The sequence below is a fragment of the Penicillium manginii genome, assembly GCF_028828005.1.
Source record: "Penicillium manginii strain IBT 31320 chromosome Unknown utg000004l:1.0-7231830.0:1.0-7236170.0, whole genome shotgun sequence".
NCBI classification, from domain to species: domain Eukaryota; kingdom Fungi; phylum Ascomycota; class Eurotiomycetes; order Eurotiales; family Aspergillaceae; genus Penicillium; species Penicillium manginii.
The window spans coordinates 127,844-144,525 of NW_026643105.1; the positions used below are offsets into that span (position 1 = coordinate 127,844).

At 45.5% G+C, this 16,682-nt stretch overlaps 1 protein-coding gene across 1 annotated transcript; it reads left to right on the plus strand.

Moving 5' to 3' along the window:
- Window positions 1–11,658: 11,658 nt before the first annotated feature.
- Window positions 11,659–12,674, plus strand: N7533_003760 (uncharacterized protein; the record flags this gene model as incomplete). The annotated part of the gene is made up of 2 exons (XM_057100410.1): window positions 11,659–12,608; window positions 12,635–12,674. 2 exons carry the CDS (start codon window positions 11,659–11,661, stop codon window positions 12,672–12,674), a joined length of 990 nt encoding a protein of 329 aa, XP_056960040.1.
- Between the last annotated feature and the right edge of the window lie 4,008 nt (window positions 12,675–16,682).

Below are 16,682 nucleotides of genomic sequence, written 5' to 3' on the forward strand. Positions count from 1 at the left end.
TATATTATAAAGCTAGCTTGTCTAACAATCCTGGTTCTTAACTGTGAGCTTCGCCCCGGCCGGTGGATAAGTGGGCAACCTCAGACAGCCATGTCTAATAAAATGTCTACGGTTCCTGGAGCCTGAGATCAATCTTAAATTCAAGTTTCGACCCGTGCCGAGAGAGAAGGTTCCTGCAAAGCAGCCAGGCCCGCTGCGAGGAGGAATCCTTAGTGGACATCTCACCTATCCACCGGATAGCCTTTTTGACCTTCTTGCTGATGCCGATAGTAACACGGGAATTCAGCAGATCTTGATTGAATACCGCAATCAGGAGTACACTGGTCGATTACATGATATAGTGGAGGACATACCACTATGGAGTGACCCTGTACAGCCAGGCTACGTCTACCTTATCGGGCAGGAGGTTGATCATTTGTATCGCCACTTGAACGTATGTGGTCGCCAAAGTTTCGCAGATAGGCCCGGGTCGTGGCAACCGAGTAAGACGACGAAGACAAGACTGTAAGATGATTAACTTGGTGGTATAGAAACGGAAAGCCAGGCCGATGCGTTGAAGTACAAATGGCTGAGCTTCAGCTAACTCTGTGGCATGGAACTCAACTGGCAGGTGTGAGAACCAACTGTCGGCATCGTTATTAAAAGTTGAAATCGCTAGTTCAATCTCAAGCTACGATCGTCGCGCCGCCCCGGGAGCGTACAGAGTATCAATAGCCTCTCGTAAAAGAAATGACAAGTCCACCATGTATAACAGCGATAGCAGGCTATAAGGAGGAGTAGGAGATAGGACATGAGCAGATTGCTTATCTGCCACTTCTGTGTTCGACCCATACTCTGCTGGATTTGTGTGATTCAAGGTGTGCTCTCGCGCCTGTGCTGCGGGATCCTCAGCAAAAACAGAGGTTATCAGGGTATTCCGGGATGCTTGATCGGCAATACGCTGTACCACACGCTGAACTCCAAAGTCCTCTTCATAGGGAATAGGCAGCGGTAGTGTGCAGTTAGATCGTCCGATTCAAGGCGGCTGGCCCATAATGACGTATAGGACCGTGTCCAATATGAATAATGCCCACTATGCCCGGTATCGAGTCTCTGAATAGGCCTCGATAGTATCGTTCTGACTACAGTTAAGTCCCATCTCCATAGCCGATCGGATTGCGACCGCAAGAAGCCTCGATGACCTGAAGGAAAGGTAAGACCAGAAGTGAATATAAATTATTAGCAGCTGTATTTAAGTGCACATGACATACCGATAGACCTGACCAATCGAAAGGAGGTAGAAGGCAGTCAAAGCCTCGATCTGCACTTGCTGTAGATTGAGATCGTCTGAAAATATACTGCCGCTCATGCCCAACCACCATGAGCGCGAAAAGTATACCTTATATTGATCATGATTCCCAAGAGACTGTTCGTCCACAAGTAGCGAATGCCTCGCTGAAATGGCCATTATAAGGTTTAGGATTGCCAACCATCGTTTCTCAGGTCGTATATTCCGGTTCGAGTAGAAAGAACGGTATTGGTGTAGGAATGTCGTCTTCTCGATGAGTGGGAATGTTGAGTGCACAGTCTGGAAATAGCCGTCGACAAGCTGGTCCGTAAGGTGTTGGTGAGGGTGTCCTAGCAGATCCACGTCCTCGAGGGGTACGATATTCGACTCATCTTGAAAGTAGTTCACAGAAGATATAGAAGAGGACTCAACATTTTCTTCACCAGGAGCTGCTTTACCCAACTCGAGGTCGCGGATAAGTCTGTATAGCCACACTCTCTCTGAATGCTCGCCCACATAACCCATGGCCTGCACTCGTTGGTCGCAGTTGTAATACTCTTTGGCATACTCTATATCTCCCAGACAGTTCGCATTTTTGACCTCTGCGTGAGCAGAAAAGGGCTTCGAACCCCTCATTGGACCTTAAAATGGTAAGACGCGGATGCAATACGCAAAGAAAAACGAGATTGTTGACTTGGCTGAGTAGGTGTCGTTTGGATCGCTCTCATAGAATTCTTTGGCTGCAAATGGAGAGCAGATAGACTGGCGAAGAGATGTCTAGGGATCAATGAATGGCCCCGACGAGGAGAGTTGTGGGATTGTCAATAGTGATCACGTAGGGTGTGTAAACGAAGCAAATACTCTTGCGGCGCTGGAGGGCTCGGATATTCATTCCGCCAGTTCACGCTGATAGTAAGTATGCTTGGACAAATTACGCCGCACCAAATAATAACAGAAGATGGTCCATATTGCTGCCCGCGCAGTCATAGATGGAAGGATTCCCAGGATAATATACAAGCGAGGGCTAAGGCCTCAGGCGGTGGTGTTATGGCTCCAGCCCTTTCTTTCATGCCTTATTCATAAGATATGCAATCGAATTGAATTGGAGATTTGACTCAAGAAAATATATCTACCAATGCAGCCCTGTCCACAGCAACACCGCGGCTCCAGGACCACCGGAGATAAGTGAAAGTTAACACTAGAACTTAGATCTCAACATTAACTTTTGATGGCAATTTTGACCCGTGTAGTGAGAGAATATCTATACAGACAAGCTAGGCTCGTCGTGAGGATAAATCGTTGATGGACATCGCTCACAACCAGCAGATGGCCTTCTCGACCTTCGTAGCAAGGATGGTGGCCTCGGTGGATCCCCGTTGACCTAGTGCAAAGAGCTCGACCAGGAGGACGGTAGTGGACTGCATCATATAGTATACGACACACTACCAGGGCGAAACCCCGTAGAGCCAGTTCACATCCGCCTCATCAGGTAGCATATCTAGCATCTGGCATACGGCTTGTACGCATATGGATGCCATAGTATCGCACACGGTGCTGGAGGTTGCACCGGGGGGGTTGGCGGGCGAGGTGGCGGAGGCAGGGCTGGGTAACGACTAACTTAGTGGTGTAGAAGCGGAAGCCTAGGCTGATACGTTGGCGGATGGAAGTTTGTTTTATGTCTAATGCCCCAAAGTTGAACTCTGCTGGAAGACGGGAGAGCTAATTGTCAGTACTATTGTTAAAAGTAAAGATAGCCGCCTCTATCTCTGGCCAGGATCGCCGTACGGTCCCGGGTGCGTATAGGGTTTCGATTGCTTCCCGTAGCAGAGACGCCAAGTCTACAGCGTATAAGAGGTATAGGGATATATTTGATTTGTTAGCGTCTATCATTCCTTGAGGGGTCGCATCGGTCCCATTACTCGGTCCACAGTTTGTTGAGCGACTGCGTTCTGCTGTAGTCTCGCTCAGTCCTGGGGTCCTGAGGTCAGTAGAGAGTAAGGATGTAAATAAAAATTTTCGAGCGTCCTGGTCGGAGATAAATTGTGTAACTCCCTCCTCCCAAAGGTTGTCTCCGTGGAGATATGGGAGGGGAGTAGTGCAGAAAACCTCATTAGTACTGGGTAGTCGGCCAGTTACTATATACAGCACAGTATCCAATACGAACAATGCCCACCAAACGCAGTACCGAGTCTCTTATGATATATAACTAACACTATCACTCTCAATACAAAGATTGAGGCCTATAGTCACCGCTGACTGTATTGCGATCCCAATGATTCGCCATAACCTAAGGGACAAGAACCAGTTAGGTAAACCTATTTAAACAATGGGATAACTAAATAGGCCTAATAATGTACTGATTCACTTAACCTATAGACAGAAGATAGAAAGTAGCTAGGCCTTCTACCTGTACCTACTCCAGACTTAGATGATTCAGCAATGTAATATCACCCATGCTCAGCCGCCATACTCGGGCAAAGTATGCCATATGGTCAGTGAAGTTTCCTTGAGGTTGTCTCTGGGCTAGCTCAGAAAGTCTCACCACGATGGCCAAGACCAGATTCAGCACAGTGACCCATCGCTTTCCAACTCGTACGTTGTTATTCGAATAGAAGGACCGGTATTAGCCTATAAAGGCCTCCTTGCTAATAATGGGAAACTTAGGATACATAGCTTGGAAGTAGTCTTTAAGGAGTCTGTCAGCAATCTGCTAGGGCGGTCAAACTAGTATATCGACATCATCAAGGCTTAAAATTATAGTGGTGTCTTGGAAGTAGTTGACGGATGATATCGAAGGTCGAGTAAGGCTTTCTCTGATAGTTCTGCTGTCTTAATCGAGATCGCGTTTGAGTCTGTACAACTATACCATCTCCGAATATTCCCCCACGAAGCCTATCACCTACGATGCTAGATCGCGGTTAAAGTCCTCCTCGATATGGGATACGGCGACTAGGGAGTTGTCCCTTCTCCCTGTGCGAGATTCTATGGCCTGACCAGATAATAACTATACGTCAGAAAAGTAATAATAGGAGTTAGGGATGGGTAAGGGCAGTAACCTCATACTCTGACTAATTTACCACTAAGTATCTCGTCAACGCGCTAGGCCGATAAGGAATCCAGGTAGGGGTTCAGTTCTTGTAGCAAGTCCTCATAAATATGAACCTACACGGTCAAATCCTTGACTTCCCTAAAAATCGGATTAGATAGAGGGTTAGGGGTCGGGGGTGACATTCTGCGAAACATTAAACACACTTGAGCATCTTTTCTTGTTTCCGGTCGCTGTAGAAACACCAGATATGAATATCCTGGCAACGTTGACAGGTGGGACAGTGTCCACTGTATTTAGTCTTCTGCTTGCGATAATTCTTGTATGCTCTCCCGACACGGCTACTAGCGGTATATTTACTAGTGTATACAGAACGGGGAATGGCAACTTTCGAATTTAAAGGCCACCCGCCCGGGTGGGGAACCAGAGATTCGTCGCTAGGAATGGGCTTGATATTGGTCTAGAACACAGACAGAGACGGCTGCACAAGTCCAGAAACGGCATCATTGCAGCTAAATGGTTCTAACTGGCTTTCCAGGGTCTCTAAAGCATGTTCGGGATCAGACAGATAAGGGTGGGAATTGTAACTCATTATGTTGGGAGGGGGTGAACTAGTTGGCATACTTGTGGGAATGGGGGAAAGGGCATATAGCAAGGACCTTTCTAGCCTAGTGTATTTAGAAGATCAAACATAAAAAAAGAACAAAAAAAGAAAGATCGTAGGAAGTAGTAGCCCCAAGCACTAAAAAAGGACAAAGACCAAGTATAGCCCTCTTCCTGTTACTTTTTGAACTTATATAGAATCTGACCTTACATAGAGCAAAGTGATACACACCACGATATGATAAAAGAAAGTGTTGGTTAGGCCTGCGATATAGGACGCTATAGTATGCTGGATATGACAGCTGTATCTTTTTGCCACTGATCCCCAGCCAACACCAAGTCGTATAGCACCCCACTAGGATATTTTCCCTGTGCCTGTGGTGTGCTCTCAGAAGCTTGGAAATGCACACCGTGTTGCTATTTATTCACTTTTCCCTACGAGACTCGCTACTGCAGAGAAATTGGGCGGTAAATGACGATAATCGGAGTTAGTCTAGTAACGCAGTATCGAGTAGCCATAATAAACAAGTCGTGTTGCTATGCTCTAGTGATTTTCTAGGATTCTATGAACCTAGGAAGTGGTCGAGAATCGATTAATTAAAGATAAGATTCTCTGTTCTCTTTAACTAATAGGTTTGTTGGGGTATTACTTAACCTTGATTTGACAAGTCTGTAGCCGAGCCGACCCAGTCGGAATCTTCACCAACCCTATATAGCTACCCTGTACTTAGCTCTGTATAGTATCTTCAAGAGTGGTCTCTTACCCACTTAGTGCTTAAAGAAGCTCTGTACAAGCAGCGAGTATTTCTTGACTTTCTGATAAGGCACATCTTACCTCGTTCTATTTCTGGGGCGTGCTCATAAACCAGGGACACAGCACATCCCCCTAGGATTATAGTATTGGCGAAAGTCATAGCAGGGTTTATGACCTTCGTCACTTAGGACTGATTATCAGTCACTACTGTATAGCGGAAATCCAGGCCAAACTGGCCCTTCTTGTTCCCTTAGATAATGCTAACTGTTACAGAGAAAGACTAATTCACGATCGAGCAACCCTTACCCCCCAACACGTTGAAGGGATATACCCTCCGTCCAAATCACAGTCCATCCAGCAAGCAAGTCCTCCAGAAGAAAGAACAATTCTCATACTACACAGGCTTTTCTATAATACCATCAAATTACTATAGAGTTGCGAGTCTACTCAGCAAACCAGTGGAGTTAGGAGGCACTCTCATACTACAGGTCGGTAATCTTCTATAGTTGAAAGCGCTATACAAAGCTCCTTTGGAGGATAAGACACTATAACTGGTGGGATTGTATAAATAGTTATTAAGCTTGGAAATACTTATGCAATTTGCAAGCAACGGGATCTAATAGGTTAAGGAAATAGCCGTTGAGATTTGCCTATCGGCGTCACGCCAAGTATTTGTCCTTCAGTGAGTTAGTTCCACTTTTATCTTCAGTCATTCATAAACTATCCGACTAAAACTGATATATTCAGACACAGGATACATCATGCGATCCTTGTCGCCTTGTAACACGAACCGATCACAATACTCCATCGCGACACGACGAGGGTACAATCCTTGTGTACCTTAACTCGGCTCCGACCATCCTAAGTATATCACCCTGATACAAACTCCCTTCTCCCGTCCGTCCAAAACGCCAAAAGATCACATTTAGACTGATAATATATTGCAGGATGGATCTTCAATGGCCACTTTGATGACTCGCGGTCTTGCGACCTCAGCGATACAGTATTGTAGTACCTTATTCTTTCAGTTGGCCGGAGCTACATATATGGAACTTGACTGATATCTGTCAATTCTCTATTCTAGTTTAACCAGCTAGAGGGACTATATACTGCTGTGGCGATAGAATAGGGGCGTTTGAGTGTTAACCCCCCAGAAGATCCAGACCTATACTATATTGCTGTATTCCATCAAATACCATAATCTTTCCTTAACAAACCTATTACATTAAATATGACTGCGTTGTGACAGCAGATACGCAGTGCTATTTGGGTGAGTGTTGTCTAAACAAGCTAGGCCGCCACTGAGTTACATTATCAGTCATTGCTTTAAACCTTCATTATCAACACCTAACCACAATAGGACAACGACTTACCGGGGCCCAATAAACGTTATAACAAGTCTCTTTGGTCTTTCCAGATTGTTATCCTCCATTGTTTAAAGGCTACTGGGTGGCGGTCATTGTGTTATTCCTCCCGTCTCTATTTCGCTGTGAGAATTTGTATCGAGATGAACATAGGCAGTCAGAATCGCTCAACCTATACCTGACAGGGTGGACCTTATTGACGGCATATAGTGAACTAGCGTCCAAGCTACCTATCTAGTCGAAGTCATTCGTTGGGTCAGTATTATTTATCGAGGTTCCAAGGGGGCGGGTTTGTAGCGCTCCGGTCAGTATAGGGGTAATTGGAGTAGGTATGACCGAGCTCCATAGAGCTTCAGTAGCCTTACTGGGATAGACCTAGGAGGAAGCAATCGTAGTTAGCTTGATCAGAAATCAGTTCTGGTTACCCGTATGACAAAGGGAAGCGACACTACTGCTCGGGAGATGGGTAGCATTATAAAGTCGATGAATGCTATAGGCACTTGTCCGGAGAAAAAGTCCGCGCTTATCTATCTATATGCTAGCAAAATTTGGTCTGCCCGTTTTTCTCTCCGGTTCTCAGCTGTGGTAGACCACACATTTCTAGAGCCTTAACCTCTGATATTTCTAAGACTCTTTTAAGGTAGTGGTTTGGGTGACGATTGTGACTCTAGTTATTGTCCTGGACGTACTGACTATAACCTCTATTCTTGTTGGCCTATTGTAAGGGGCGGAGATTCTGAACTATACAGTACTTGCCTAAGTATTTCAGAGCTTTCACTTTGTTATATTGTTCCAGAATTAAGCTGCTTGGCTTCCTTAATGCCAATGACGGAAACTACCGGCTAGTAAACCAAGTTACTAGTACTACACTTGCTTTCTGAGATGACGTTCTACTAGAGCTGATACTGCAGGTATTTCTACTTTATTTTGTCTACCCTACGTCTAATACCTTCTTTCTTAGCACTTCTGTGGCAATATTCTCCCTCCCTAGACTGTAACTTGCCCTCAGAACATTTGTTTAAATCAGGCCTAGATTCGGCTTTTTCTCTAAGAATTTGGTTTATGGGCTGTGTACGGAGTCCTTTTATAGTATATTATCTATTAATACGTCTATAAAGGAGCTAAGGAATACTCTCTATAGTAGGCTCTTAACCCAAGATTAAGTGTATCTGTATCTGTAAGACTGTCGAAGATAAGATTTTGGCAAAACTTTGCCGATAATTAAGTTACCGGCAGTTTTCTTTAAATAATATATGTCTTGAATTTCTCTACCTCAGTGCTATTTCTTATATTCTGCCTATTAAGGCTCATAAATGTACCCTAACTAAGTAGTTTTACTGTCGGCTGCCCTAAATCCTCTCTTCTTAGTACAACTTCAGTTTTAAATCGCTAAACTAGTCATATACATATTCATATTTTCAAATGGGGTATGCTAAATAGCAGCCTGAGATAGGTGATAGATACAGAGATCACCGAACTCACTACCAAACTCCCCATTCACATAGCAGATAGAAGAACCAGAGACCAGTATAGTGAAATAATAATTAGCATTCAAACTGAACCAATAGTTTCCTTGACCGTCAGGGGATACTTGGGGTGTTAGGGGCATAGAATATGGTGCTTGTTGCTTCACCAACTGTACTAGTCCCACCCTACCAGGATCCTAGTTAGTATAGTATCCCTTATAGATATAGCTTAAGCAAAAGTAGTACTAGAGTAATTAGAAATTTTATTAAAGTTAGAGTTACGATACGTTTTAATAATAATATGGTTCTAGTGAGAACCTGATACAGTTTAATGTATTTTGGGCACGACCCGAGAAATATAATATATGTTGGAGGGAAATATATTTTGACTTTCACTTTGCTAACCCAACTCTCTAGAAAAAACACCGTTCTACCTTTATTTTACAATTAGGGAGATAAGGTAATATACTCCCCCAGAGTATATATATACTTTCTTGACCTTTAGAAGTTTCTATTTAGATTCTGAATATATATTTTCTGTACTTCCGCTCACTTATAGATAACATTGGAATCTCCTTTCTATTTAGGTCTTCTTTTCTCGCCTTCTGTAGATAAAGCACACATATTAAGTAGTATTATAAGAAGTTCTATTTTTAAAAAGAAAGAAGGGGAAATTTTTAAATAGTAGGGTAGTTAGAAAACTTCTTGCTGTATATAATGCAATATATTCCATATTATAAATGGTGATTCTTGGGCAAGCTTGTTACAATAAAACAGAGCTAGGAAATCTGAAAGTATCACTGTTATCCTTTAGATATTGGTATCACTTTAAGATTAGCAGCATTTTTTTATTGGTATTCTGCTCGGAAAGGAACGTGAGACAGGCGGACGACTTACCATACACCGGAGCCGGAGCTGAATTTGATTTGGGAATCTAACTTAATACTAGATAGATGACCTAAAACCACCTTTTTATACTTAGAAGAAATTAAGCGGAAAGCTTAGTTTTACTAAACATACAACTTAGGTTGTGAAGACAGATTCTTGTTGATATAATAGTCAGATCTTGATCTCTCGCCCCCAACTCCCCTCCCGACCTTATTGGAATAGTCTCTTTGAGGCCCAGGGAAGCATATGCTTAAGACATAAATGACCTATTTTATCTTGTTTGGCTGTTAGGGTTGTTGTTTGATAAAGTTAAAGATCTGGCTATGGGATACACCCGATTGGATAAAGGAAACTATGCTGGATATATCTGCGTCTTTGCTGTGTAAGATAATGCTTAGTAACTGGATAAGAAGGAAATGGTAGTGCTGAAACTCTGTCTCTATATTCTCAGAGGGGACAATCTGGTTGTCTGCTGCAGTTGCTCCAAAGCTATTTTTAAAATCCAGGTCCGGCTCAGCCTTTGATCTAGGAAAAAAAAGTCCCTTGTACTATCCGAGGCTAAGGGAGTTGGTTAAAAGGGATAGAAAGAACCAAAATCTGTACAGGATGGAAGATTGGGGCTGTTTATCTTGATTCTACTAGTGAGACTTTTCGTCTGAGTTTATCTCTGGCTAAGTCTTCTTTGCTGTCAAGATTGCTAGCAGTGATTTGAGCTGATATGTCTAGGTATTGGGTGCTGATTTACCGGATGTAGTGATGCTTGAGAGATTATATAATTTGGATTATTGTAGATTTGGCCGCGAGAAGTCTATGTGAGACTGGGTTGTGGACGATGTATGTTTCTGGATCGGACTCTTGTATATGCTTTTCTGACGAAGATAATTAGTACTTAGGAATAATGAGAATAATGAATTAAGAGGGATGACGGGAATTAAAACTGAGATAGGAGACACAAATTCGGAGACTTGTGAGAATGGGAGAGGGATTAAACGGTTAGCCTTATAAGGATTGTGTTAATTGATTTGTTGTATTTAGGCTACTCTGTCTTCCGGTATCAACTATGAGTGAAATACTGTTAAAAGGCCTGAAGAGAAAGAAGACGACTGATAGAAGGTGGAATATTTCGAATTCTTTACAAAGCCCTTTGTTTATTTTTCTTAAGTCGATGTTCGGCCTATAAGCTGGGTGGGGTGTCTTCTCCTGATCGGAACAAGTGGGTCTGTGTCTGCTTTACCTGTTTATTTGCTAAGTAGCCTCTTTAAGATCTGGGAAACAACACCGGCCAATCGTGTGTGCCATTCCGCTGTGATAAAATCTCAAAGTATTAGTTGATTCGCCTCTGGATATTATCCTCATTTTATCCTGGTTCTATAGTACTAATAGGTTGCTATCTATTACTAGTAATTAATTTGCAAGGAAGATAGTCCCAATGTGGCTTAAAGGATTCTAAGATAGGACTGAATCAGATTAAAATTTATTTTATACTTATATAGATGAAAGTTAGAAGTCGACGGCAACCGGTAACGATGGATTGTATCTACCTCACATAGAAGACGGCCCTATATAGGGCTAGTGCTCTACTCACTGAAGAGCACACTATACAACACACTATAAAGAAAAGTGCCAAGACAAACATCAACAGAATACCATATCCGAGTGGACGGATATAGACCGCCCAATCCACAGCGGAAAGATAGAAAGTACCCGCCGCCGGAAGAGTTCGATTAGGCCTTATAATAGAACCACACCACACCTCGGAGGTATAGTTCGACCCGGAGGTTCCACTAGTGATATTGTAATTTGTCGATTTGAAGGAGTGGTTAAATACCACTAATACCTTTTGGGATAGGATGTTCATCATCCGCTCAATTCCCCTAGTATTCGTATGGTATTCGGGATAGACTCGGAGTTATGGTGTCGTAACACACCGCATTGGCATGATACAGACTCTCGAGGGCGTTCAACCGCTCTCATACACCTTCAATCAATCATCTGATTCTATTGGACATGTTCAGTACTAGCCAGTACCTCAATTCCTCATCCTGACAGTTATGAGCCCGGACTGCCTGACTGTCTGAGAGATATTAGACCATCTTGCACTGTATCTCGCAGTCAACGAACCCCTGAAGCGCCCGGCCGGATACCCCTGAACGCCTAGCCACCGCTTGTGAGCTCTTACGTTCAGCACACCGAAGATCCGCGCCGACGAGAAACCTTTGGAATTGTTATAAGAGGAGAATCTGAGTATCTGAGCTATATCCTGTGCGAAGATGTCCGATATTACGAGGGAAGATCTGATGCAGGTCCCGCTTGACCAGAAGCTTCAGTCAGAAGCACAGTGGAGGGTCTGGATAGGCCATATCAAGTCAGCGGCTGTTGCAGAAGATGCATGGGATTACCTGGACCCCGAGAAGGCGGATGATGAGGTCCTGCAGGTTCCTGAAGCTCAGGAAGAGCCATCGTTACCTCGGGATAACCGCCACCGGGAGAAGGACATCATGGAGCTAGACGATGCTGAGCTCAAGCGGTACACGTTAGCCGTTCAAGCGTACGATCGCCGCGATCAGCGCCGACAGAGGTTGCAAAAGACTATGTCACGATTGAATAGCCTCATTACCCGATCGCTAGCCACAGAACACCACTATCTTGTTGTAGGAGAGGACTCACCACGGAGGAAGCTAATGAAGCTGTCCGAAACGTTTAAACCGAAGCCTCACAATCGTCAACAGCAGCTTCGCCGTGCTTGGAGAGAGATGATCAGACAGAAGCCACCAGGTGATACTGATCACTGGTTGACTCAATGGATTAGTCTATTTGAGGAAGGCAAGATCGCTGGCATACCTGATTGCTCTAGCGGAGATCACTTTGCGATACGAGACTTCCTTGACGCGATACAACCGGTTGATGACACCTGGTGCACGTCCTGGCGTGGGAAACTGGTAGATGAGGAGAAATCCATCACATTTCATGAGGTTATAGCTAGCTACCGCAGTCGCTGTGGGGATCTCGCGGTCTCTAACGGGCGGAGGCAACCGAAGATAGCTCTGGCTTCGTTAAACGGCGAACCTGAAGCTAAGCCTGCTGAGAGGACATACCGCAAGAAGTGTCCATGTGGTAACACTCATCCCCAACATCACTACTCTAAATGCTTCTATCTCAACGAGTCAATTCGACCGGAGGGCTGGAAGCCACGGGAGGGTACTCTTCAACGTATCCCTGAGTGCATCAAGCAGATGAGCCCTCAAGATCAAGAGAAGATCGCCAAAATGCAGCAGAGAAAGACTGAATCAGCTCACTTAGCTGGTACAGCTCCGACAGAGGGATCATCCTTGGCCTTCTATACAAATGATACTGGAGCTATCGTAGCGTCAGCAGTGGACGGCAAACCTCTCAAAGACAGTTGGATTCTTGATACTGGCGCCAGCTGCCATATCTGCAACGATCTAGAGCTGTTCATGACCTATGTACCACGGAAAAACATAGTTAAAACCGGTCAAACTGAGACACCACTTCTAGGATATGGGCAAGTTAGGATCACTGGGAGGCACCCTCGTACGGGTGCTACAGTGCCTATCACCCTAGACAATGTGCAGTACTCGCCTGGCTTCCACACAAGCTTGATCTCACTCTCTATAATTGAGGATAAGGGCTTTTGCTTCAAATCTAATAAAAGAGCCATCTTCAAAGGCCCTGAAGCTGTTCTTGAGGTTGAGAGACATCACGGCCTCTATACAGTCAACTTTAACTCGAACCATCAAACAGCGTTCTCTACACGACATTCAGAGAAGTCTCTCCTCTCAGTGGCTTCGGCGAGGCGCTGGCATCGACGATTAGGCCACGCTTTTGACCAGAAGATTGAGAAGCTGCCAGTGATGGTTGATGGGGTCAAAATTGAGGGAATCTGCGAAGATAACCGTCACGATAATCCTGAGAGATGCGAGGTCTGTCAACTGACTAAAGCTAAGCGTCAGATCTCTCGGAGAACTACTGGCACACCGTACGGCAAGTATGGTCGCATCCACTTCGATCTTGTTCAAATCGACCCAGGATATAATGGGGATCGCTGGATGACGCACTTCTATCTTGAAGGCGTACGCCTCCACGCGACCTACACCCATGAAAAGAAGAACGGCTGCCAAGATGCGGTTAGTCAATTCGTTGCACTAGCGAAGAAGCAGTGGAATCTTCCAATACGGGCCTTTCGATATGATAACGAACGCTCTGCTGGGCGAACAGTGGAGGATTTCCTATCCAACGAAGGCTTTATCATTGAGCACAGTGTAGTAGGCACCCCAGAACAGAATGGATTCGCGGAGCGATCTGGGGGGGGGTGGTAATCACTGTGGCTCGTGCTCTTATAGCTGATGCAGGCCTTCCGAAGAATCTATGGCCTGAAGCTGTGAGAGCTGCTGTATGGATCATTAACAGATCGCCCACGAAGCTATCAGACGGCCGGTGGATAATTCCTTACCAAGAGGCATTCCTTAACCAGCCACAACAGCGTGTTAACCTTGCAAATCTGAGGATCTTTGGATGCAGAGCGTATGTGCGGAAACAGGGTATTCCGAACGCCGCAAAGATGGAGACTCGCGCCGAGATAGGATATCTTGTTGGCTATGAAGCCTCGAATATCTGGAAGGTTTGGTTTCCACGCAGAGGAGCCGTACGAGCAGTGCGGGATGTCATCTTTGATGAGAACGTGTTCTTCAACGCTCGAGAGCTAGAGAAGGAGCCTGTCAGCGATATCTTGGAGTCAATGCCATGGGTGGTCGAAGAAAGCGAGGATACCAACCAGGATACCTCGAGGATATACCTTGATATGCCTCAAGCAGTTGGAAACACCGCGGACTCGCAGGAGACGGAGCCACAGAGGTCAGCTAAGCCTTCTCAGGAGAAAACAGCTACCTCGCAGCTAGTGGAGCCTCAGCAGATGATATCACTGTCACCTACACCTTTACCAGAGCAACAACCTCGTGGGGTGCCACTAGATCCTGATCCTCAAGATCAACCCGCTGAGCAGCTTCAGAGAGAGCTCGTTACGGCCGCGCCTACCCGAGAGACACGTACTGCACCAAGAGATATTGTAGGGAACGTTTCACCTCGCAATATCGTGCCCGGCTCACGTATGCGAAAACCTAAAGACATGAGCGATTGGGCTATGTTTGCAGGTGGTGATGATGAAAACCAAGAGGGTATACTCGCTGCATTCGCTACTGGAATCAATAGCTCTCATTCCTACACAAGATCTCACTGCGATGAGCTACCGCCAGAGCCACAAAATTGGCGAGACATGATGAATCATCCATTTTGTGAGGGCTTCCTAGCTGCTGCAGGCCTTGAAGTCAAAACTATCGAGCGAAAGGGCACTTTTGAGGTCATACAGCGTCCGAATGATCGCAGTGTGCAGGTCCTTCCATTGAAATGGGTGTTTAACTATAAGTTCGACAGCGATGGCTATCTAGCTAAGCTAAAGGCAAGAATCTGCGTACGAGGAGACCTTCAGACACTCACCGCTGAGGAGAAATACTCGGCCACTCTCGCAGCGCGCACGGCTAGGGCTGTGTTCGCTATGGTCGCTGCGTTTAACCTTGATACACACCAGTTTGACGCTGTCAATGCATTCCTCAATAGCTTACTCGATGAAACGGTTTTAACGGAGATGCCCGAGGGATTTAGACAGTCTGGTTATTGCTGGAAGCTCCTAAGAGCTCTCTACGGCCTACGGAAATCCCCGAGGCTCTGGCAGCGCGAGGCCTCAAAGGTTCTGACTACCCTAGGTCTGACAGTGGTTCAGGAAGATCTCTGTCTCTTCGCAGCAGATGGAATCATCGTATTCTTTTATGTAGACGATCTAATCGTCGTCAATCACCCATCTCAGCGCCAGCGCGCGGCTGAGATCAAAGAGAAACTCAATATCGCGTGGGAATTGAGAGATATGGGCGAAGCAGAGTGGTTCCTAGGGATTCGTATCGTCCGCGACAGACAGCAGATGGCCCTCTGGCTCTGTCAGGACTCATACATTTCCTCTATGGCAACCAGATATCATCTCACCACCCATCGTCGATTTGATACACCACTAGCACCAGCTACATTGAAGCCGTATGCTGGGCAAGCCACGAAGGAGCGAATTCATGAGTACCAGGAGAAGATAGGTTCAGCTCAGTATGCCACGACCATCACACGACCAGATGCAGCCAAGGCCACCTCGGCGTTAGCTCAGTTTCTCACGAACCCGGGCCCGGAGCATCTGGAAGAGATCAACCGTGTGATATCCTATCTATATCACACACGTCACCGCGCCCTCACTTTCCGGCCGCGCCGATCTGACGATGCAGAAGCTGTCACTTTATTCAGTGATGCCTCGCTCGCTGATAACCCTGACCGGAAGAGCTCGGAGGGATATCTCTGTATGATTTTTGGAGGACCAGTCGATTGGAAGGCTACCAAACAGCGTACAGTCACCACCAGCACAACTGAAGCGGAGCTACTGGCAATCTCCGAGGCTGGCAGGACCATGAGCATGTGGAAACGTCTCTTTGCAGCTATTCAATTTGACCCAAAGCACGACCTCGCTATCCGATGTGATAATCAACAGACGATCAGGCTTCTCACCAAGGAAGCTCCACAACTGCGCACGAAGCTTCGGCACGTCGACATCCACCACCACTGGCTCCGCCAGGAGGTCCAGGAAGGCAGGATCCTCATCAAATGGACTGAAACGAAAGATATGGCTGCGGATGGACTCACCAAACTACTGCCGCGCCAGAAGCACGCAGAATTCATTCAAATGATGGGCATGGAGGATATTGGAAATCTGCTAGAGTAGCAGGAGGTTGTTAGGAATTGCGCGAACGCTGAGGGGGTGTGTCGATTTGAAGGAGTGGTTAAATACCACTAATACCTTTTGGGATAGGATGTTCATCATCCGCTCAATTCCCCTAGTATTCGTATGGTATTCGGGATAGACTCGGAGTTATGGTGTCGTAACACACCGCATTGGCATGATACAGACTCTCGAGGGCGTTCAACCGCTCTCATACACCTTCAATCAATCATCTGATTCTATTGGACATGTTCAGTACTAGCCAGTACCTCAATTCCTCATCCTGACATAATTACAAAATTGGCCAACTCATTACGAAATATTGAAATTTCAATTTTTTTTCTTATTTCAATTATATTTTAAGGGGCTGGTGGCTGCTGAGTCATCAAGAGCGGTAAATTCTTCCAGCCAATAGGGCTAATAACTTATAATTCTGCTCTCCTATTCTTCAAATACAGTCAACTCTCACTT